This window comes from Oryctolagus cuniculus, chromosome 10 (assembly GCF_964237555.1).
Source record: "Oryctolagus cuniculus chromosome 10, mOryCun1.1, whole genome shotgun sequence".
Classification (NCBI taxonomy): domain Eukaryota; kingdom Metazoa; phylum Chordata; class Mammalia; order Lagomorpha; family Leporidae; genus Oryctolagus; species Oryctolagus cuniculus.
Genome location: NC_091441.1, coordinates 110788754 through 110811725, shown reverse-complemented (window position 1 = coordinate 110811725; position 22972 = coordinate 110788754). Strand labels below are relative to the sequence as shown.

The window sequence follows — 22972 nt, the reverse complement described above, 5'->3', positions numbered from 1 at the left end:
TTCCGCTTCCGCCAATAGAGCAAGGACCTGGGCGGGCCCTTGCAAACCGCCGTGGTAACAGCCGCATGGTTACCCGGGCGCCAGGCGCGCAGCTGTAGGTCCTGATTTTCCACGTTGGTTTTGGCTCCCGTCGCCTGCAAAAATGAAAATTGAGGAGGTGAAGAGCACCACGAAGACGCAGCGCATCGCCTCCCACAGCCACGTGAAGGGGCTGGGGCTGGACGAGAGCGGCTTGGCCAAGCAGGCGGCCTCAGGGCTCGTGGGCCAGGAGAACGCGCGAGAGGTGTGGCGGGCGGACCGGGGAGCTGGGGGCTCCGGCAGGGCCGCTGCGGCGCCACAGCCGCTGAAGCGGGGGCCGGGGGTCTGCCCCGCATTTCCGCAGGGCAGGGTGGGGGTGGGAGAAAGGCGACGGGCCGCGGGGAGCAGGGGGCGGTTTGTGCCAGTTCACCGACAGGTGTTGATGGCGCTCCCGGCTGCGTGCCAGGCCTCGGCTGGCGACGCCGGGATGCGGCGGGGAACAGGATAGAAAAGGTCCCTGCTTTCCCGGCGCTTACATTTCCGTGCGGTGAGCTGAGAGGATAAACGTGTGGGCCGATAAAATGACTGTGTCCTGGTAGGGGTCCTCTGTGCAGGGTTTTGTCGGCATGGCAGGGAAACTGTAGGAGTTTGAAAGCTCGCTCTGGTTCCCAGGCCCGGGAGCTGTGAGAGGAGTGATCTGATTGACCCACTCCTGCAAGCATCTTTCTTGGTCGCTCCGGTCCTGATTTTATTAAAGTGACAGGGATGCCAAGTCCATTCCCCTACAATATTGTTTTACCGGCAAAAAAATAAGGATGGGAGAGGCCGCTAGTCCACTTGCCACTGTAGTTTAAAGGGTAAAGCTGGCATTCGCACGTCCATGTGTTTCTGCCGCCCTTTCTCAGCCCCCTGCGCTCCAGGCTAAGAGCCCTGCCCTAGAGGCTAGACAGCTACAAAACCCTGCACTTTATATGAAGTGAAGACATGCCTCTCAGCCCGATGCTGCTCATGGAAAGGGCCAAAGACAAGCCCCTGGTTTCTGTTTTGAGCATCATCTTTCCAGTAGGGAAACGTCTGACCCTGACTCAACAAAGCACCTGTTACTGCAAGCAGCTAGCATGGATTGGGCCAAGCACCATGCTAAGCAGCTGTGTTCCCACTGTCTTGTTATTCACTTGCAGTCTAATAATTTTGCTCCCCCACTCTAGTACTGTATTCCTCAACGTAGGAAATGTTGGCTCGTTCAGTAGATATCTGCCCAAAAATCTACAATTAATATTTTTGCCATTGCTTTGTCACGCATCTATTCATCTATCCAGCTGCCAGTCCACTTTGACATTTCAGAGTAGATGGCAAACATCCATACAGCTCACCCCTAAACCCTTTAGGGCCGATGAGGTTATGTGGGCTAAGGTCCCCGTGCTGGTGGGCGGTAGAGCCAGGAGTTAAACTCAGGTCTGTGTGGCTGCAGAATCCACGCTCCGAACTCTGATGCTGTGTTTCTCAGGCCCACCTTTGCTGCCAGGTTCTTGTATGGGGCTGGTGGTGTCGGCAGCCTCTCTGGCGCTCAGTGTGCTCGTCTGAGAGCCAACATGGACTCTAAGGCCTGTTCGGTTCTTTTTCGATGTCAGGGTTCACCGTGTGTCTCACTGCAGGGAAGCTGGAGGGTAAACTGAAGGAGAATACATGGAAGAGGTTCTGTCTGTAAGAGAGTTACAAGTGCAAAGTTTGGAAAGCCGTCTCCGCCTTATTTTGAGTTTCCCAGGAGCTCCAGTGCTGAGGATCATATGAAGACTATATGGGAGACCACAGCAAGTCTCCATCCTTTTTAGCAATATAGCATCTGAAGAATACCTAATAGGCTCTGTAACGGGCACTCTGCTCATTGAAGCAGCAGTGAATCTAGCACGTGCACACACAGTCCTTGCACACACGTTTTAGGGGCTGCTATAGTGTGTGACTGAGGTACTTCACAGTCCACAAGGAATAGAGAGAGCAAACGCGTTCACAAGATCTTGTCAGTAGGGAACAGTATGACCACTGCCTTCCTTCAGGCAAGGAGAAGGTACCTTTTAGGTTTTGTATCAGTTATTAATTCAAGGGAACAAAGCTTATATTATGTGATCCTGGGATGTGGGTCCTCAGTACTGTGACTTTCTCATCCTTACACCTTTGTGTCAAATATTCTACAGTGTCTGAGGACTGGTAACCCATTTGTGTGTGTGTGTGTGTGTGTGTGTAGAATACACTGACAGGGAATTGAATACTTTAATCTTGGGGATTCAGAAGGCATCGGTGGATCTAGTGGTGCCACAGATTTACCCTCACGTCCAGTGTTGGCTTTGCACAGTTCACTGATGGCCATCTAGGTGCTGGTATCAGGGATTGTTTTTGTTTTATAAGATTTATTGTATTTATTTGAAAGAGTTACAGAGAGAGGTAAAAGAGATCTTCCATCCACTGGTTCACTCCCCAAATGGCCACAACGGCCAGGGCTGAGCTGATCCAAAGCCAGGAGCCAGGAACTTGTTCCGGGTCTTCCACGTGGGTGCAGGGGCCCAAGGACTTGAGCCATCTTCTGCTGTTTTCCGAGGCACATTAGCAGGGAGCAGGACCAGAAGTCGAGCAGCTGGGACTCAAACTGGTACCTATATGAGATGCCAGCACTGCAGGCCGGGGCTTTAATCTGCTGCACCTCGGCACTGGCCCCAGTATCATTGATGCTGAACCTTTAGTGGGTTAGTTGGGAATCTGATGAGAGCTATTAATCTGCCTCTTGGAAAAAATGTGCATAAGGACATATAGATAGAATTTTGTTTCTCTTTTCAGGTGCTGTGTGGGCCCCTGGAGTTTCTCTCTGTATTCTAGGCTAAAAATCACTGCCCCCACTTGTACTCCTGCTGTGCGTTCACACAGCAGCCTGCATGATCTTTTTTTTTTTTTTTTTTTAACCATTTATTTATTATTTACTTGAGAGGCAGAGTTATAGACAGAGAGAGGAGAGGGACAGAGAGCAAGGTCTTCTGTCTGCTGGCTCACTCCCCAAATGGCCACAATGGCTGGAGCTGGGCTGATCAGGAGCCTGGAGCTAAGAGATCATACTGTGGCCTAGTAGGCTAAGCCTTGCCTGCATCGGCAGCATCCCATGGGGATGTCAGTTTGTGTCCCGGCTGTTCCTCTTCTGATCGAGCTCTCTGCTTATGGGAAAGCGTTGGAAGATGGCCCAGGTGCTTGGGTCCCTGCACCCATGTGGGAGACCTGGAGGAAGCTTTTGGCTCCTGCTGTTGTGGCCATTTGAGAGTGAACCAGCAGATGGAAGAGCTCTCTGCCTCTGCCTCTCTTTAACCCTGTCTTTCAAATAAAAAATAAAAATAAAAGCAAATCATAACATGACACATAGATAAGAGCATTTCAGTGGCTTCCCATTACATTCGAATAAAATCCAAGCCCCTGGTTCCTGTTCTTTGTTCTGCCCGGGCCCTCTCCCCCCATTCTCCTTCTTTGATCATTGCAGCCTTTCTGCCTCTCGGACATGCCGGGCTCATTTCTGCTTTGGATGTTTTGAATTCGCTGTTCCCCTTGCCCGGAACACTGACTTGGGCTCTGCCCCGAGTGTCTGATAGCAGGTACAGCGTCAGCAGGGTGACCTTGGTGGATGGCTCTCCCCAGCCACTCATGCTCTCATTACCTTTTTCCTTCACATTAGCGATCTTGTGCACAGCTTGTGTGTGCTCCTTGAACTTGAGTTCCAGGAGCACGAGGGTTTTCTGTACCGCCCGGGACTTGGGACAGTGTCTGCAGTTGTGTGGACCAGGGACTGAATTTTTTTTCCTCCCTGTGAAACATTTTTTTTTTCCTGTGAAACATTTTAATACTGATTTATTATTTCTTTCCATTGTGGTGTGTAGGCATGCGGCGTCATAGTAGAATTAATCAAAAGCAAGAAAATGGCTGGAAGAGCTGTCTTGTTGGCAGGACCTCCTGGAACTGGCAAGGTACTCATTTTCTCTCATTTTTAAAGCTACCCAAGAGAATGATTTGAATGTCTAGGCCAAATTGAATTTATGTCTTTACTCGTCTTTGTTTAGCTAAATTGGTTATGTGTATGTTTTAAAAGCTAATGTGCAGTAATACAATTGAGTATCCAAAATCCATGCTTCTAAATTTCAGATCATCCTGGCCCAACTCCAGAGAAGAAAGAATGAAGTCCTCAGAGGGGCCTCATTGTCACTAGAATTTGTCCTTTATCTCTTTCAAGTCTCCTTTGCTATGGAAATACATTTCTGTTGGCCCATGGCTTCATAAAAAATCTTTGGAGAGACAGCTTATTTGAGGCGGAAAGAAAATGAGTCAGCAAGCATTTTCTAAATGTTTGCTTTAACCCGTCACTGTTTTGGTTCTGTGAGAAATGAAAAAAAAAATATCGAAAAAAGAATTAGATTAGATGCGTGATTTTTATCTTCCAGGGGCTTACGGTCCCCGCAGGGCAGGGAGGCAGGAAACCATGACAGCACAAGATGAGTCAGATGAGCGCTGGGCCTCCAGCTCTTGACTGATCTTAAATGCAGCTGGAGTTTGAGCAGGAGGCTCTGCTGAGGCCTGGTGGAGCTGGCAGGCTTGAGATTTGACATTTGCCCTTCCTTCACAGTTGGGAAAAGGACCTGACTTTGCAGGGAAGAAGAGGCCTTCTGGGCAGAGCCCATGGCGTGGAGCAAGGTTTGAACTTTGAGCCTTGCTTATTCACAGGGCTGCTTAGTGCCACCGAGTAGGAGCCTGGGGCTGTGTAAAGAAACCAGCTTTAAATTCCACCTCTACACGTGCCTTACCTGTTTCAGGCACTTAGGAAACTAATCCCTTGTGAAATAAGAACTTTTATTTTTATAATTTTCAAATCCTCTTACTGAGCCGATGGGGTATCTTGTTTTGGTGTCTCGCCCTGGAGGAGGAAGCGCTGTGTTTGTGAGAAGTTGGTTTGCACTGGGAAGGGCCATGCCACCATGAGCCGCGTCCAGCCGCGTCCTCTTACCTACCATTCCTCATATGTAGACTTCTTCTCCCCGTTTTCCTTCTTCATAAAGTACATCATTTTAGAATTTCTTCCACAGGTTGTTGCCAGGAAAGCCTTAGACTTGTATGTATGATGTTGCGTTAGTTTTGGACGGTAGTGGTGCTGAATATGTGATGTGCTGGACAGACGCTTTCCTCAGTGTTATTTTTCTGTATGCATTTGTTACTTTTGGATTCCATTGTTCACCTTGAAGAAGGCGGATTCTGAGGGTTCTAACTTGTTTCTGGATGTTTTTGAGGTATTTTTGGTTTTAATGTTCTACAGTGATACATCAAAGAGTAGGTTTATTTTTATTTATCCTGCTTAATGTTAATTGTGTTTCCTGAATCTGAGTCTTATGTCTCTAATCAGTTGTGGGGATAATCTTACCCTAGTCTCTACTCCACTGAAATGAGGTTAGGACTGTAGTGGGTCTCATCCTGGGACAGTGGTGCCCTGGCCCTCCCATGGGACGTTTGGCACTGTCTGCTGACATGTTGGGGGTATTCCTGGCCTCTGCTTCTTGAGGCTAGCACGCTGCTGTACACCCTGCAGTGCGCAGCGCAGCCCCAGAATCGGCTCCTGTCTGACTCCAAGTGTCAGTAGAGCCGAAGCTGAGAAACGCGGGACCTAGAGCTCCTTATTTTGACCTTTTTGTCTTTCTTGGCAGCCTCTCCTTCATCTTTTCTTTTTTTTCTTTTTAAGTTTTATTTATTTGAAAAGGAGAGTTACAGAGAGAGATACCCGAGAGATCGAATATCCACTGGTTCACTCCCCAGGTGGCCACCACAGCCAGGGCTGGGTTGGGCTGAAGCCAGGAGCTCCTTCCGGGTCTTCCATGTAGGTGCAGGGGCGCAAAGGCCTGGGCCGTCCTCCAGTGCTTTTGCAGGCGCGTTAGCAGGGATTGGAAGTAGAGCAGCCCATGTGGGGTGCTGGGGCTGCAGGCCGTGGCTTACCTCGCTGTGCACAGTGCTGGTTCCATCTCCTCCATATTTTCTCTTTTTGACTCTGCTGCCTTCTGAATATCTTCCTTTAGGCTTCAGTTCCAGTCTCAGTGTTCCTTAAGCTGTGAAAGAATTGCTGATTAAATCAATTCACGGGTAGTTTTCTGCATTTCTAAAAAAGAGAGAGATTATCCACCCACTGGAAATGGATGGGAATGTCTGCAATAGCTGGGGTTGGGCCAGGCTGAAGTCAGGAGCCCAGGACTCAAGCCGGGTCTCTCAGATGAGTGCAGTGACCCAAGTGTTTGAGCCAGCACCTGTGGCCTCCTGGGGTGCACATTAACAGGAAGGAAGCAGAGTCAGGACTCGAGCCTAGGCACTCCCATGTGGAATGCAGGCATCTCAAGTAGTATCTTAAACAGTGCGCCATCTGCCTCTCCTATTTTCCTCCTTTTCATTCTGGAAAGTCTGAAGCCTACTGAAGTTGAAAGAATAGTGGCCGGCGCCACGGCTCAATAGGCTAATCTTTCACCTGTGGCGCCGGCACACCGGCTTCTAGTCCCAGTCGGGGTGCCGGATTCTGTCCCGGTTGCCCCTCTTCCAGGCCAGCCCTCTGCTGTGGCCAGGGAGTGCAGTGGAGGATGGCCCAAGTCCTTGGGCCCTGTACCCACATGGGAGACCAGGAGAAGCACCTGGCTCCTGGCTTCGGATCAACGCGATGCGCCAGCAACAGTGTGCCGGCCGTGGTGGCCATTGGAGGGTGAACCAACGGCAAAGGAAGACCTTTCTGTCTCTCTCTCTCACTGTCCACTCTGCCTGTCCAAAAAAAAATAGAAAGAATAGTATGAGGAGCCTCTCTATCCTCTGCATGTAGAAAGCTAATTGCAAATGTTTTGTGACATTTGCTTTTTCTCTGTTTTATTTTTGAACTGTTAGAAAGTAAGCTGCAAAGACATGGCTGAGACACCATCATCACACCCACCAAATTTAATGTTGCTGCCGTAGTAGCTAATGTGTAGTTTGTGTTAGAATTTCTCATATTTTTTGTTAACGAAAAAAGCAGTACTTTTTAAAAAATCTGGAGCAGAGCCAGTGTCATGTCGGGAGCTGAGGAAGGAGGACTGTGATTAAGGAGCCTGTCAGTTCTCTTAGTACACAACTGCATGATCAGTTAGCTGGTGTCTTCCAAATGTAGCAAGGTTAAATTTTTTAATAAAAAAAAAAATGGTAGAAATTTTTTAAAGTCTCCAGATGTTCCCATTTTGGCTGCTTTAAATTTTTTTTTAAATTCAGGATACAATCAAAGATCACCCACTGTTCATGGTTATGTCTGCTTAGTCTCTCTAGAATGCTTGTCCTTCCCAGCATTTGGTTTTTTGTTTTCTCTTATGATGTTGACATTTATTTCGTGTTCTGTACTTTGTTTATGGACTTGAGTTTGACTGATCAGATCTTTGAGGCTCCTTTAATCCCCTCAAGTCAGGGCTGAGTGCCTCCTAAGAGCATTTGTGAGGGGCCCCACCATGCCAGTCCAGGGCTCCCTGGCAGGAGCTTGGTAATACAGCTTTCTGGACCATCAGGGAAGTTAAACTCTGAGCCTCAGTCTGTCTGAGAGCATGCCAGGGAGGGATTTTCTTGCCAGAGCCAAGACAGGCCCGTAGGTTCCGCTTTGTGCCCCAGGCGACTTCTTTTTAGAGCCCACCTTTTCTTCTGATGTGTGGTCCTTGGAGGTCCTGTTTCCATTCAGGAGTTTCTGTCTTCCTCCTGTACCTTGTTGGAGTGTCAGTATCTACATGTGCCAGACCTTCACGACTACAGTAGTTTACTGCATGGATTATTTGTCTATCTATTTATTTATTTCTAGGTGTTAAGTGGCAGGAGGGGTTTTCAGTGGATGTAGCATGACCTATAGCTGAAAGCATGAGTCGTGCATTCCTTTGGGGTATTATACCGTTTTCCTCCCAGGACACGGTGGAAGTTCTCAGCACTGTGGTATCGCCTTCAGGTTTGTCCAGTCCCCTCTGTTGTGCATGAAGCCGTGTGGGCCTCTCCTGCTGTCTAGTGTGCTGATGGGCCCCAGGTCTGGCTCCTTCCTGGAGTGCTGGGCAGTGATCCAGTGCTCGCTTCCCAGCTGCAGGTGCGTTGTTTCCAGGGGTGCTCCCCTCTGAGGCCCTCTCACTGTTAACAGTGGGCTTGGGGTTTGGGTTTTAGATAAAGGAGATGTTCAGATGAGACTGCAAACAGAGTAGATGTTCTTCATCTTTGAGCAGCAGCCTCCTTCTGGTGTTACTTGGTGTTCTTCTGGCAGGTGGGCACAAAGAATTCATGGTTGTAGAGATTGGCATGTGTGTCCTGGCTCTGCTGCTTGCTAACTCTTTGACCTGGGTGGGTTGGTAACCTCTGCATTTCAGTTTCTTAATCTGTAAAATATAAACTAGATTACCAAGTTCATGGGCTGTGTGGGAGAATTCGTTGAGATCGATATAGCACTATATAGTGGGTGTAGGGATACTGGCTGTATCGTATACCTTCTGGGATCCTTTAGGAAGAAACTAGACATGCGAAGCATTTCCTAATCAGCTGTCGTATCTTATTATTCTTACATTTTTATTTATTTTTATTATACTTGAAAGGCAGAGAGGTAATAGGCTCTTTGATCTGCTGGTTCACTCCCACAAGTGCTTGCAACAGCCAGGCTGGACCAAGCCAAAGCCAGGAGCCCAGAACTCAGTCTGAGTCTTTCATGGCTGGCAGGGACCCAAGCACTTGAACTACCGTCTGCTGCCTCCCTGGATGCACATTAGCATGAAGCTGATTAGAAGCAAGGAGCTGGGACTCGAACCAGGCACTCTAGTATGGGATGTGAGCGTCCCAAGCGGCTACTTAAGCCACTGTACTAAATGCCTGTGTTTATCATATTTTTTAAATAAGGATTTATGTTATTTATTTGAAAGGCAGAGTTAGGAGAGAGAGAGAAAGAGAGAAAGAGTGAAAGAACCTTCCACCCACTAGTTCATTCCCCAAATGGCCACAGTGGCAGGTGCTGGGCCAATCTGAAGCCAGCAGCCAGGAGCTTCTTCCAGGTCTCCCACCTGCGTTCAGGGGCCCATGGACCTGGGCTATCTTCTGCTGCTTTCCTGGGTGTGTTAGCAGGCAGCTGGGTTGGAAGTGGAGCAACTGAGACTCAAACTGGTGCACATACGGGATGCCAGCATTGCAGGTGACAGCTTGACCCATTATGCCACAGTGCCAGCCCCTATACGTTAATGCAAGCATATTGATCATCTCTCCTGTAATAAGTAGAAGGAGCGGAGATAGGACTGAATCAGATGTGGTCACTGAATTTGAAAGTTGAAACTGACTGTGGGGAATTGGGGCCTATAGAAATACAGGGAAAGGAAGGAAGAGTGACTGGGGCGATGTTGAGTCTGCATACCCACCAGCCTGTGACCCCCTATTGGGAGTCTTGGTGTAGGGCGCCATTCCTCTCATTGTGTCCTGTTGTGTTCCAGAGATTTTTCCTTTACTCTTATATATAGTTTTAGAGGGATCGGCTGTGGGACTCCACCCAGAAGCCTAGGAACTGGGCAGTGGGCCTGAGTGAAGAAGCTGGGTACAGGCCTGCAGGTGTAGTGTGGCTGTGCGGGGCTGGAGTGGGCACACCTTCACGAGAGCAGGCAGCTGCTGCCACGTGGTACCGAGGGCCCATGGTGGCCGGACCTTCTGAGTATGAGAGGCGTGAAACAGTTGGATTTTATATGAAACTTCCCAATATTTATAAACTGGTACTATATTGAGTTAAAAACTCAGATGAGACTATGCAGCTCAGACAGAACCACTCAGCGGGTTACTAGTTTGCTACCTTTGATCTAATCTAATGGTTTAATACTTCCATTTGACAGATGAGGAAATTGGGCACCAAAGATTTGCCCTGTGTCTGTGGTCACGCCGAAAATTAATGGCAGAAGCAGGACTAAAACCTAGTGTCTGCCCCCTGGGTTAGGCTCTGCTGCAGGATGATTGTCCCACCAGATGTGGCCATCTCAAAATGGTCTCCAACGAGGCCTTGGAAAGGAAATCTGAGAGGAACCTTTACCAGGCCCGTTTTAAAATAGTGTCTCAGACTTTGTTTTTCAGTAGCGAGCTTGTTTTCTTCCTTAGCCCTGACGTGGGAACTGACTCATGTTTCGAAGTTAGGAAAGAGGAAAATGGCATTGAAAGGCCATGGCATTCCCCAGCCCTGTACCAACTTTAAAGCATTTGCTTTCCATACTTGGTATTTGACCATCGTTTGTTCAGTCTGGTTCTGTTTAGCATCTGCCAACTGTAGGTATCATTCCAGAATCAGTTTGTTTGCCACAGGGCATGTCCAGGTGTATCTTGTTAAGACCAGTTCAGCGCATCACAGTTCCAGCTGATGCATCATTTCTCACTATTTGTGGGCCCCTTCACATTACATGACATCAAGCAACTCATTTCTTCTTTATTGATTTCTGACGTGCTGTGGATGGGTGTTTTTCTGTGGTTGTAAAAGCAGAAAGCAGTAGCTCAGAGAGGCAGAGGTGTTCTGAGCAGTAAGGGCAGGGTCCTGCCTTGATACTGAGGGAACAGTTCTGGAAGCTGTACTGACGGCAGTGGGGACATGGTCCCTGGAATCCTGCCAGAGTTTGAATCTCCACTCTGCCTCTCTGTGAATGATGGTACCTAGGGTGTGTTTTTTTAATCTCTCCTCTGTGATGTAGGAGAGAAGTCATGTCGGTTTCATGGGGCAAGTGTGAAAGTCCTGGGAAGCACTTAGGTTTGGGCATATGCCCGGTGACTCTCAGGGAATGATAATTTGTAATTATGGAGATGATTAAAGGTGCCATTCATGATGCAAATTGTGAACAAAAGTCATCAAACATTCGTTATGTGAGACATGCCAAATGATGGGAAAACGAAAAGGACTAGAGATATTCAGTCATTCTGGGTTAGTAATTTTTTTGTTTTAGTGTGAAATGTTTGAGTCATCCGGTTTTCAAGACTGTAAACCAATGTGTTTCCACTTTGTCCTTCTGCAGACGGCTCTGGCCCTGGCTATTGCTCAGGAGCTGGGCAGTAAGGTCCCTTTCTGTCCCATGGTGGGCAGTGAAGTTTACTCGACGGAGATCAAGAAGACAGAGGTGCTGATGGAGAACTTCCGCAGGGCCATTGGTGAGTGGCGCGTGCGTGGGAGGGGTGAAGCCTCTTCATCATGGACGTGTCCTTGGACTTGCCCTGCTGCATTTCTTTCGACAGCATTCTCATTATCTTGGCCAACAAAACAAAAGCCAACAGCCCAGCTTTAGTGTTGCAGCGCTTTAGCCATCAGAGCAAAGGTGGACCTGGTGACTGGAGGGAGATTCTTCATGTAACAGAACAGATGTGGCTATAACATTAAAAAAAAAAAAAAAAAAAAAAAAAAAAAGGCCGGCGCTGCGGCTCACTAGGCTAATCCTCCACCTTGCGGCGCCGGCACACCAGGTTCTAGTCCCGGTCGGGGCACCGGATTCTTTGCTGGTTGCCCCTCTTCCAGGCCAGCTCTCTGCTGTGGCCAGGGAGTGCAGTGGAGGATGGCCCAAGTGCGTGGGCCCTGCACCCCATGGGACACCAGGATAAGTACCTGGCTCCTGCCATCAGATCAGCGCGGTGCGCCAGCCGCAGCGCGCCAGCCGTGGCAGTCATTGGAGGGTGAACCAACGGCAAAGGAAGACCTTTCTCTCTGTCTCTCTCTCTCACTGTCCACTCTGCCTGTCAAAAAAACAAAACAAAACAAAACAAAACAAAAAAAAACCTCAGATTTTCCTGGCAGCCTTGTTTTGCTTTTAGGGGTGCCTGAGAGCTGAAAAGGATTTGAACTTAAGCCGAATCATGGTGCACCATACTGCCAGAATGCCCCTGGTCCTGCAGCCAGGAGAGCCAGGAGTGAGGAAGCCACGTGGGGCTGGCAGAGCTCTGAAGCTCACGTGAGCTTCGTGGGGCCTGGGGTTACCATACTGAGTGCCTTTACCAGGCCAGGTCTCTCACTCTCCCAAGAAGAGTCTGTATGAAGGAACCGTCCCAGGAAGTTAAATAATTTGCTGGTGGCCCAGCTAACAGGTAGCAGAGCCACAGTTTGGACTGCCGTCTGCCTGATCTCTAAGGCCTGCGCTCTGAAGAGTTACTGTGAGGAGAAAATGGCCTCTGCTGGAGGTTTCCCTCTGGCCAGGTGGGGCTTCCAGGCCAGTCTTCTGGCTCCATGGCTGCTGGCCTAGCACTGGGCAAATCCTAGATCCCTCAGATCCACTTATACAACTAGCTTCTTCCTTGTCATTGTCACAGAGCAGTACCTTTACCAAGCCATTTCTGCCTTTTTGGCATTTAGGCTGCCAGACATATCCCTGTCCATGTCTCTGTGCGCTTGTAGGAGTATCTTTAGAGTAATGAGCTATGGATGCTAGTTTGTCCCTTTGTTTGTCATACCAAGCTAACTTCCTGAGAGGAGATTTGCTAAAGAACTCTGAGGAGATGGTGGAAGTCTAAGACTCATGTAAGTTTTAGTTTAAGGATCAGATCATGTAGGGTCCTGGGCCATGGTCAGGGCTTTAGATTTTGTGCTGAACAAAAGAAGTATTTGGAGAAGCCCACATGTCTGTGGGCTCTGGTTTTGGTTTTACAGGATTTTCCAGGCTGGGTGTAGACAGAAGACAGTGAAAAGCATGAGCATAGAAGAGGGAGGTGAGCAAGAAGTCCGGGCAGGTGTAGGGGTAGCTTGGACCTGAGCGGCAGAGGCAGAGGTGCCAGTGGTTAGATCCTGGAGGTATTTGTATGGTGGAGCTTACGGGATTTCCTCATGGAGGCAGTATAGGCACTGAAAACAAACGTCGGAGATGATGCCCAGGATTGGCCGGTTCTGGGGTGGGAAGGTACGAGAAGGAGCACGTTGGGTGTGTTTATTTAAAAGTTTATTTGAAAGGCAGAGTGACAGAGAAGGGGCGGTCTTCTGTCCACTGGTTCACTCCCCAAATGCCTGCAACAGCTGGGGCTGGACCAGGCCAAATCCAAGAACCTGGAGCTCCATCCAGGTTCCCCATATGGGAGACAGGGACCCATGTCCTTTAGCCATCACCTGCTGCCTCCCCGAAATATGAAGTAGCAGGAAGGGGGGTTGGAGGCTGAGGCGAGACTTGATCCCAGACCACTGGGCTGTGATATCTGCTCCAGGTTGGGTGTTTATTCAGTGTCTGTAGGGATACAGTGTACAGTGTTCAACTTTGTAGCACCAGCTCCTGGCCTATAGTGGGTACTCAGTAAGGTTTTTCTGAATGAATGAGAGAAATAGGGGCCGGCGCCACGGATCACTAGGCTAATCCTCCGCCTTGCAGCACCGGCACACCGGGTTCTAGTCCCGGTCGGGGCGCCGGATTCTGTCCTGGTTGCCCCTCTTCCAGGCCAGCTCTCTGCTGTGGCCAGGGAGTGCAGTGGAGGATGGCCCAGGTCCTTGGGCCCTGCACCCCATGGGAGACCAGGAGAAGGACCTGGCTCCTGGCTTCGGATCAGCACGGTACGCCAGCTGCGGCGGCCATTGGAGGGTGAACCAACGGCAAAGGAAGACCTTTCTCTCTGTCTCTCTCTCACTGTCCACTCTGCCTGTCATTAAAAAAAAAAAAAAAAAAAAAGAAAGAGAGAAATAGATAGACTGCAGCAGATAGAAAAATCTTTAACTAAAGAATATATTGTTTGGTTTATATTTTTTTTCTTATGAATTTGGAATTAGTTTCTAGGATGGTGTTTCCTTGATATCCTCAGGGACTTGGTTCTAGAACCCTTCTGGATACCAAAACCCGCAGATGCCCAAGTCCTTTCTATAAAAATGGCGTAATATTTGTATATAACCTGTGCATGTCTTCCTGTATAACTTTAATCATCTCTAGATTATTTGTAGTAGCTGATACAATGTCAATGCTAGGTAAATAGTTATTATACTGTATTGTTTGAGGAATAATGACAAGGAAAAAAATCTGTACAAATACAATTTTTAAAAAAATAATCAGATTCTGCAGATACAGAATCCACAGATAGAGGGCTGGCTGTATTTAGGAAAGGAGAGATGTCATAAACTCCTTCTTTCTGGCTTCTTTTTAAAAAACAGTTATTTAATTTAACTTATTTAAAAGGCAAAGAGAAAGAGATTGCTTTCCTGTCTGCTGGTTTACTCCCCAGAGGTCTGCAACAGCTGAGGAGGAATTGAGAACTCAATCCTTGTCTTTCTTTTTTATTTATTTATTATTTTTTTTTTTTTGACAGGCAGAGTGGACAGTGAGAGAGAAAGACAGAGAGAAAGGTCTTCCTTTGCCGTTGGTTCACCCTCCAATGGCCGCCGCGGCCGGCGCGCTGCGGCCGGCGCACCGCGCTGATCCGATGGCAGGAGCCAGGAGCCAGGTGCTTTTCCTGGTCTCCCATGGGGTGCAGGGCCCAAGCACCTGGGCCATCCTCCACTGCACTCCCGGGCCACAGCAGAGAGCTGGCCTGGAAGAGGGGCAACCAGGACAGAATCCGGCGCCCCGACCGGGACTAGAACCCGGTGTGCCGGCGCCTCTAGATGGAGGATTAGCCTAGTGAGCCGCGGCGCCTGCCTCAATCCTTGTCTTTTATTTCGGGGCAGGGACTCAACTACTTGAACCATCATCAGTACTGCTCAGGGTGCTCATCTACAGGAAGCGGGAACTCCAGGCCCTCCACCCTGAGACGATGTGTGGGTGTCGCAGGTGGCGTCTTAACTGCAAGGTCAGACACTGCTGGATCCACCCCTGCATGGAACAGCAGGCGGAGCTGAGTAAGCACTGCCCTTTCGGAGCCGCTTGCCCTCCCGTCCGCCGCAGCCTCCACCGCACCCACTGCCTCCTCTTTCTGAGCAGGCCTCTGTCAGCATCGGAGTTTGTGACTCTTGTTCCACTCCAGAGATTGTGAATTGTGTCCAGAGGCTGAATTTTTGTGTTACTCTCAGTATGTACTACTTTTATTTTTTTTATTTATTTGACAGAGTTACAGACAGTGAGAGAGAGAGGCAGAGAGAAAGGTCTTCCCTCTGCTGGTTCACCCCCAAATGGCTGCTACAGCCGGCGCTGCGCCGATCCGAAGCCAGGAGCCAGGTGCTTCCTCCTGGTCTCCCATGCAGGTGCAGGGCCCAAGCACCTGGGCCATCCTCCACTGCCTTCCTGGGCCACAGCAGAGAGCTGGACTGGAAGAGGAGCAACCGGGACTAGAACCTGGCGCTCATATGGGATGCTGGCGCCGCAGGCAGAGGATTAACCAAGTGAGCTACGGCGCCGGCCCCAGTATGTGCTTCTTAAAATTGCAAAATACTTCTTAAGTTGAAATATTTTTTACCATGAAATATTGGAATTTTTAGGTACCCCCCTTTTTTTTTTAAGTTTTATTTATTTGTCTGGGCCAAGCTGAAGCCAGGACCAGGAGCTTCATCTGGATTTCCCATGTGATTACAGGGGCCCAAGTACTTGGTTTATCTTCCACTCCTTCCCAGGTATATTAGCAGGGAGCGGGATTGGAAGTGGGGCAGCCGAGACTAGAACTGGTGCCCATGTGGTAGGCCAGCACTGCAGACGGCGGCTTATCCCGCTGTGGCGTGGCACCGGCTCCTTTGGTACCCATTTTAAAGTAGAGTATGACGTCTATAGAGAAGAGTATGTACAACACAAATTAATCATAAATGCTTCTGCAGCTCAAGGCACAGAGCAAACCGGCACCTCAGATGCCACACGCCTCCTGCCGATCAGTGTCTTCTCTGCTGGGCGGAACCCACGATGTGTGATGTGTGTGGAATGACACGTGCTCTCAACACTAGTGTCCCTAAACAGAGTGGCTTAACTTTCTACTCTATCTATGTGAGATCATACTTCCTGTGTTTTGTGTCTGGCTCTTGTAGCTAAACATTTATGTTTGTAAGGTTGAGCCCACATTGTAACAGATAATGGCCTCCTTGGAGTTTTGACTCACAGAGGTCTCCCATCAGCTGGACCCCCAAATCTCCTGAACAGCCAGGGCTGGGCCCAGCTGAAGCTGCTGCCTCCCAGAGTTCGCGTTAGCAGGAAGCCAGATTGGAAGCAGAGGCACCAGAACTTGAACCCAGGCATACTTGATATAGGATGTGGGCATGCCAGCAGTGACTTAAAACTGCCGCCTACACGTTACTCTGGTTCTTTTTTTTTTTTTTTTTTAAAGATTGATTTATTTATTTGAAAGGCAGAGTCACAGAGAGTCAGAGGCAGAGAGAGAGAGGTCTTTCATCCACTGGTTCAATCCCCAGATGGTCGCAACGGCTGGAGCTACACTGGTCCGAAGCCAGGAACCAGGAGCTTCTTCTGGGACTCCCATGGGAGTGCAGGGGCTCAAGGACTCGGGCCATCTTCCACTGCTTTTCCAGGTCATAGGAGAGAGCTGGATTGGAAGTAGGGCAGCCAGGACTAGAACCAGTGCCCATATGGAATGCTGGCATGGCAGGCAGCAGCTTTTACCCACTACACCACAGTGCCGGCCCCACCCCTCAGCGTGGTACTTTTTGTTTAAACATTGTATTTAACTCAACTAATGAGATAGATAATAAAGGTTTGTTGGTTTACTTATTTATTTATTTGAAAGGCAGAATGTTAGAGGGAGAGGGAGCGACAGAAAGAGCTTCCATCTGCTGGTTCACTCTCCAGGTGGCCACAACAGCTAGGCCAGGCTGAAGCCAGAGCCAGGTACGCAAACTGGCATACTGGTGCCACAAGAGGCCACTTAGCCTGCTGCACCACAACATTGGCCCCTAAAATATTTTTCTGACATTGATGAAGTCTGACAAAACTGCCTTCACATAGGTAGGGTGCATATGTTTGGCTTGCTTAATGGTAACTTAAATAAAATTAGAACAGGGAGAAGTTACCTTGGCATTTGTTTCATGATTACATTTTTGAGGAGAGGAAGCAGTACCTTTTTTGATGGCTGTAAGGTGAAGAGAAATTTCTTGATCCTACCATCAAATAAAGACAGGCCATTGACTGTCCTAAAAAGGAGTCCAGCCCATCTTCCTCCGCCTTTGAATTCCTGTGAAGTTGGCAGGGGGTGGGGAGGAAGCGGGAAGCCGACCAGAAATAAAAAGCAAGGAGTCTGTGCTATTTCCTTGATGTGATGAAGGTCCCTGTCAGGGATTTAGAAACCTGAGCCAGCAGATGAAACCTGTGTCATTTGTGTTGTCGTTGCCAGAGATAGCGCCAGCTCAGCCCCTTTCCTGGCGAACAGCCGGTTTCATTGTCCGTCAGCCACATCCCCTGCCCGCTTGTCAGCACAAAGCAACTTCTAAATAAATACGGGCACTAGTGAGAGATGGGAATGCCTTTCTTCCCCTGCTCAAGGAATTTCATGTCACAGCCATCCAACAGTAAATATAGGTAAGCATTCCATCTGAAGGAATTATCTCTGTGGAATAGAAAAGGTTTCATTAAAAAAAAGTCGAAGTTGAATTTTCCAGGTTTATAGCAGTTTTCTGATACATTCATGTTGTTTGGAAAGTTTTGTTTTGACGTTCAGGAAGCAGGAATTTGATAGGGCAAAAATGAAGTACGTCCTCTCTTTTGGGGCTATTCCAACACTTCCATTTATAGGCTATCAAATGGAATGAAGGTAGAGTAAAACTGTAACTTCACTATCTGAGAGTCTTTGTCCTGATTGGGTTTCTGGGAGAAAGAAGGCAGCTGACCCAGTGATAAGATAATGACCACATTTGAAAGTGGGAAGTGATTGAGAGAACACCTGACACCATTGGCAATTTGTCTGTGCCATGGGGATATTTCCATATCAGAACAGAGGCAGCTTAACAGCAAGGAGGCCAAATTCATATCTGGGCTTCCTGCCATCAGAAGTACTTTATGTCTCCAGATTTGTGGGTAGCAGAGAGTTCTTCAGCAGATGGAAGATCTCTCTCTTCTCTGTTACTCTGCCTTTCAAATAAATAAATAAATCTTTAAAAGAGAAGAGAGTTTTGAACTTATTCTTTAAATCAGAGGTTCTCAACTGTGGTTGCACTTTGGGATCATCCAGGCAACTTGTCTAATAATAACTGCATAGTCTTAGCCCCGAGATTGGAGATGAATGGTTTGGGTGGGTCGAGGGCAGGAGGATAGCAGAAGCCCCTCAGATGAGTGTTAGGGTTGAGAACCCTGACCGCACACTCCAGTGGAGCATTAGAGCCCTGTTCACTGGTCTTAAGGCATAAATGTTCTTGTGTTACCAGCCCCCACTAATAGTATTCACTTAAATATTTGTTTCTAAAATGTCTGGGTGATTTTATGCCTTCTGGGTGTGATTCGTTCTTGTTGCTGTGTGGCTGTGCCATGGTTTGGTTCTCTCCATGGCTGGTGATCATGTGTGATGCTATGGTCATTGCAGTCTGTGTCACTTAGTGTACACACACACGGTTCCCATTGGGCATATACCTAGGAATTGAATGGCAAGATCTTAGAAAATACATGTGTTCAACTTTAGCTTAATATGCCACGTTGTTCCTCAAGTATTTATACCAATTTACATTCCCACCAGTTGTATAATTCTTCCTGTTTTTCTGTTGCTTCCCCCAACTCTTAGTAGTGTCAGTTTAAAAAAAAATTACAGCAGTTCTGAAGGCTAAAGAATAGTATTTCATATTTTATTGTTTTTTTAAACTTTTATTATGGAAAATGTCATATTTATAAGTTATCGAGTGGTATGATGTGTCTGTCCTGTTACCTGCTTCTGCTTGTGGTTCATTTTGGTTGGTATCATAAACCCCCTCATTCCCCTAGCAAATCATTTTGAAGCAAATTGCAGACCTGCTTTTTAATTCATAAATATTTTTCTGTAAATATTTCAATATATGTCTCAAAAATGAGAACTTAAAAAGATATCATACCTACACCAGTATTACACCTAAAAAAAGAACAATTCCTTAGTATTGTCTAATGTATAGTTTTCAGGTTTCCAGTTGTTTCATAAATGTCATGATGTGTTTTTCTTTTATAGTCTCATTGTTTGAATAAGGATACAAATAAGGGTGTATATGTCACACTGTTTGGGGCAGGCATTTAGCATAGCAGCTAAGATGCACTTGGGACACCCACATTGCATATCAAAGTTAATAGGCTTGAGTCTTGGCTCCACTCCTAATTTCAGTTTCTTTGTGTTTGCATCCTGAGAGGACTCAAGTAGTTGGGTCCCTTCATGGCTCCCATCTTTGTCCTTGACCCCACCCTGCCTGCTGCCAGCATTTGGAGACTGAAGCAGTGGATGGGAGATCTCTCTCTCTCTCTCTCTCTGCCTTTCGAATAAAATTGGTAAAAATTCTAAATTCTGTCATTATAATACATTGGTTGATATTTGTCTTCCATCTTTTATTTAAGAGGTAGAGAGACAGAGCATGAGCTCCCATCCACTAAGTTCTCAAAGTGCTGCGCCCCTGCCGTCCAGGTGGGAGACCCGAATAGAGTTCCTGGCTCCTGGCTTTAGCCTGGCCCAGCCCTGGCTGTTGCAGCCATTTGGGGAGTGAACCAGTGGGTGGAAGATCTCTCTTTATGTCTTTCCCTCTCTCTCTGTCACTCTGCCTTTCAAATAGATAAATAAATTTTAAAAGGGAAAGTGGCTTCCCATCCGTAAGGTGGAGATAAAGAGCGTTCATCCTGGCTGTGCACATTGCTGAGTGTGAGTGGATGTGGCAGGGCTTCCTGTTGTGCTTTCTGTGCAGTGGGGTGACGACCGGATGAGGGTCAGTGATGGGAAGGCCTCCTGTTTGTTATGAGGAGGGTGCAGAGGCCACTGCTGCAGGAATGCATGGTTTATTACAGGTGGTGTGGTCTGACAGCTTTCCCTTGACTTTTGGGACCGCTGCTGAGCAATCTTCAACTAGCTGGCCCTAGAATGTTTCCATCTCATCTTTGAATTAATGGCAGACACAGCAACCCAGAACAGCTTTCTTGTTGATGTTTCTAGAATCCCCTGAAAACAGATTGAATAGCTGTTGACTTACTGATGGCATGGTTTCAGTGTCAGAGAAGCCACCTGGATACCTTGACCTAGACTTTGGAAACTAGAGTGAATGTGTGTGTGGGTACAAAAGAATGTGTGGACATGTAGACCAGGGGTCTTCAAAAACCCACGGCAAACACAGGTGATAAAAATCCTGTGCATGGATATCAAAAAATTTTACATCAAATAGAACTTTTTTAAAAAAAAAAAAAAAGATTTATTTATTTACTTGAAAGTCAGAGTTACACAGAGAGAGGAGAGACAGAAGACAGAGAGAGAGAGGTCTTCCATCTGCTGGTTCACTCCCCAATTGGCCAGGAGCCAAAAGCTTCTTCCAGGTCTCCCATGCAGGTGCAGGGGCTCAAGGACTTGGGCCATCTTCTACTGCTTTCCCGGTCCATAGCAGAGAGCTGGATCGGAGTGGAGCAGCTAGGACTCAAACCAGTACCCATATGGGATGCCGGCATTGCAGGCGGTGGCTTTACCTGCTACACCACAGCGCTGGCCCCTCAAATAGACTTTTAATTCTATTTTTTGCAAATATTTGGAAGTACCCTGTATATGTGTGATTGGATGTATGTTATTTATGTTTTCAGAGAAGCAACATTCAGTGCTGTGTGTGTGTGTGTGTGTGTGTGTGTGTGTTTGTCTTCCAGATTAAGAAAACATTCACCTTGCTAATAATTGTCTTTGCTTTGTTGGTAAACCCTATTCCCTTTTTTCCTCATTTTAATGGAAATGTTATTGAGTCTAACATATATGCATACAGAAAAGAGCATGGATCATAGGATATAGCCTGATGAGTGCTCAGAAACTGAACATAGGGGCTGGTGCAGACACTAAACAGCTAATGTGGGTAATGTTTAGAAGTAGGAGAAAAATTTACCTTCACTTACAACATTCTAATGTAAAAACTAAGTGCTTTTATCTTAGGAAAAAGGTGCTTTGCAGGTTGGTTCTATGGTTGTAGCCTTGGAATATTTGTAGAGCAGCCCAATGCAGATAGCAAAGGACAACTTGGCATTTCTTCTTGCGGTGTGCAGAGACCCAGAACAGCTGGGAGGACTGAGTATCTCCTGCTGTTGACAGTGACAACTTACTACAGTATAAGGCCTGATGGTATCAGGAGATCTGTAGTAAGTTATTCCATTAGTTCGAAAACTTCTTTTAAGCAAAAATGCAAGAAACAAGCACAAGAGTGTGAACCGTCAGTGCCCCGTGGAGTGGGCTGGTGTGGGTTCAGAGGCTGCATTAGGAGCGATAGCTAACTTTCCCTGCCTCGAAGGAGCAGCAGGTGTCTGAGTAGTTTTGAGAGTGACAGCTTGTGTGTCGAATTCGGAATTTGGCCCTAGGAAGTCCCCTTCAAAAGCTCACAGAGAGGACTGGCATTTCTGAGTAGCACCTCTGGTTGCACTTGTGTGTGTGTTGCCTCCCCCCATACGTGATGACACCTCTGAACGTGCGTCGTTACGGCTGATACGTCGGTTCTTGTGACGGGCGATTTGGGCTAAACAGGCGGTTAAAGAGGAAGTGGGATTCTGGGTTGTGGGAGAGGATTCTGCTTCTCCCCCTGGCCCATCTGCCATCTCTTCCAGGGCTGCGGATAAAGGAGACCAAGGAAGTGTATGAAGGTGAAGTTACAGAACTGACTCCGTGTGAGACAGAGAACCCCATGGGAGGGTATGGCAAAACCATTAGCCATGTGATCATAGGACTCAAAACAGCCAAAGGAACCAAACAGTTGAAGGTGAGTATGTGTCTATGGGCCCTTTTTTCTTTTGAATTTCGTTTCTGTGTAGCTTTGGGCAGGTGGTGTACCCCAGCTGTGTCCCAGTTCCTTCATCTGTGCATTGTGGGCGCTGACGCCACACGGGAGTATTTCCAGGGTATTATGTGTAAACAGCTGTAGCTAGTGTAGGGCTATAGTGGGAGCACTCAGGAGAGGTAGTTCTTACTCTTCTTGCTTACTCTGTGGAAATGTTGTGTGTTGACGTGTGAGCTGTGTAGTTAAGGCACTACCCCTCCATCCCGTGTCACACTGTGACTCTGGTCATCGCTCCTGCCAGTTAGCAGTGCTCGTGCCCAGAAAGCCGCGGCACTGAGTCGTCTGGTAAGAGTTGTACACGGGTGATGGGGGACTTCCTGGGGGCCAGGCGCTGGATCCTGACTGCAGCTTCATGTTGGTCACGGCCAAGAAGCCTGCAGTTACTCCAGTGGGTGCTCATGCTCAGGCCAGGGCTCTGTAACTGCCGTAGACAGCCTGTGAGGCTGGACACAACCCTTGAAGCTCCTCCTCAGACACCTGTCCTGTAAACCTCCAGGGTGCTGGCAGCAGGGCACCTCTGGCAAGAACAGGAATTTGGGAGTCCATATCCTGAAGGGAATCCTGACTGCTGCTTACAGCTGCATGGCATGAGGCAGGTGACTTGATGTCTGAGAAATTGTTTCTTTGTATTTTTAAAAATGTATTTGTTTATTTGAAAGAATTACACAGAGAGGGGAGAAGCAGAGAGAGAGAGACAGAGGCAGAGAGAGAGAGAAAGAGAGAGAGAGGTCTTCCATCCACTGGTTCACTCCCCAGTTGTCTGCAGCAGCCAGAGCTGTGTCGATCTGAAGCCAGGAGCCAGGAGCTTCCTCCAGGTCTCCCTTGCAGGTGCAGAGGCCCAAGGACTTGGGCCATCTTCTACTGCTTTCCCAGGCCACAGCAGAGAGCTGGAGTGGAAGTGGAGCAACCAGGCCACTAACCGGTGCCCAAATGGGATGCCTGCACTGCAGGCAACTTAACCCGTTAAGCCACAGGCAGGCCCCGCTTTGTATGTTAAGCAGGGATGATAATGACCTATCTCCCAGAGTTACAGCGATGAAGCTTGCAGCTTTGGGCACCCTGCCTAGTTCCCTGAGTGGTAGCTGCTAG

The 22972-nt window shown here is 48.0% G+C and overlaps 1 protein-coding gene across 1 annotated transcript in view; it reads left to right on the top strand.

Moving 5' to 3' along the window:
• Positions 1 to 32: 32 nt before the first annotated feature.
• RUVBL1 (RuvB like AAA ATPase 1) overlaps positions 33 to 22972 on the top strand; it is a 50126-nt gene continuing 27186 nt past the window's right edge. The window contains exons 1-4 of the mRNA XM_002713147.5: positions 33 to 283; positions 3927 to 4013; positions 11070 to 11202; positions 21654 to 21805. Coding sequence (XP_002713193.1) covers positions 143 to 283; positions 3927 to 4013; positions 11070 to 11202; positions 21654 to 21805 — 513 coding nt within the window. The 5' untranslated portion in view covers positions 33 to 142. The remainder of the gene's footprint in view (positions 284 to 3926; positions 4014 to 11069; positions 11203 to 21653; positions 21806 to 22972) is intronic.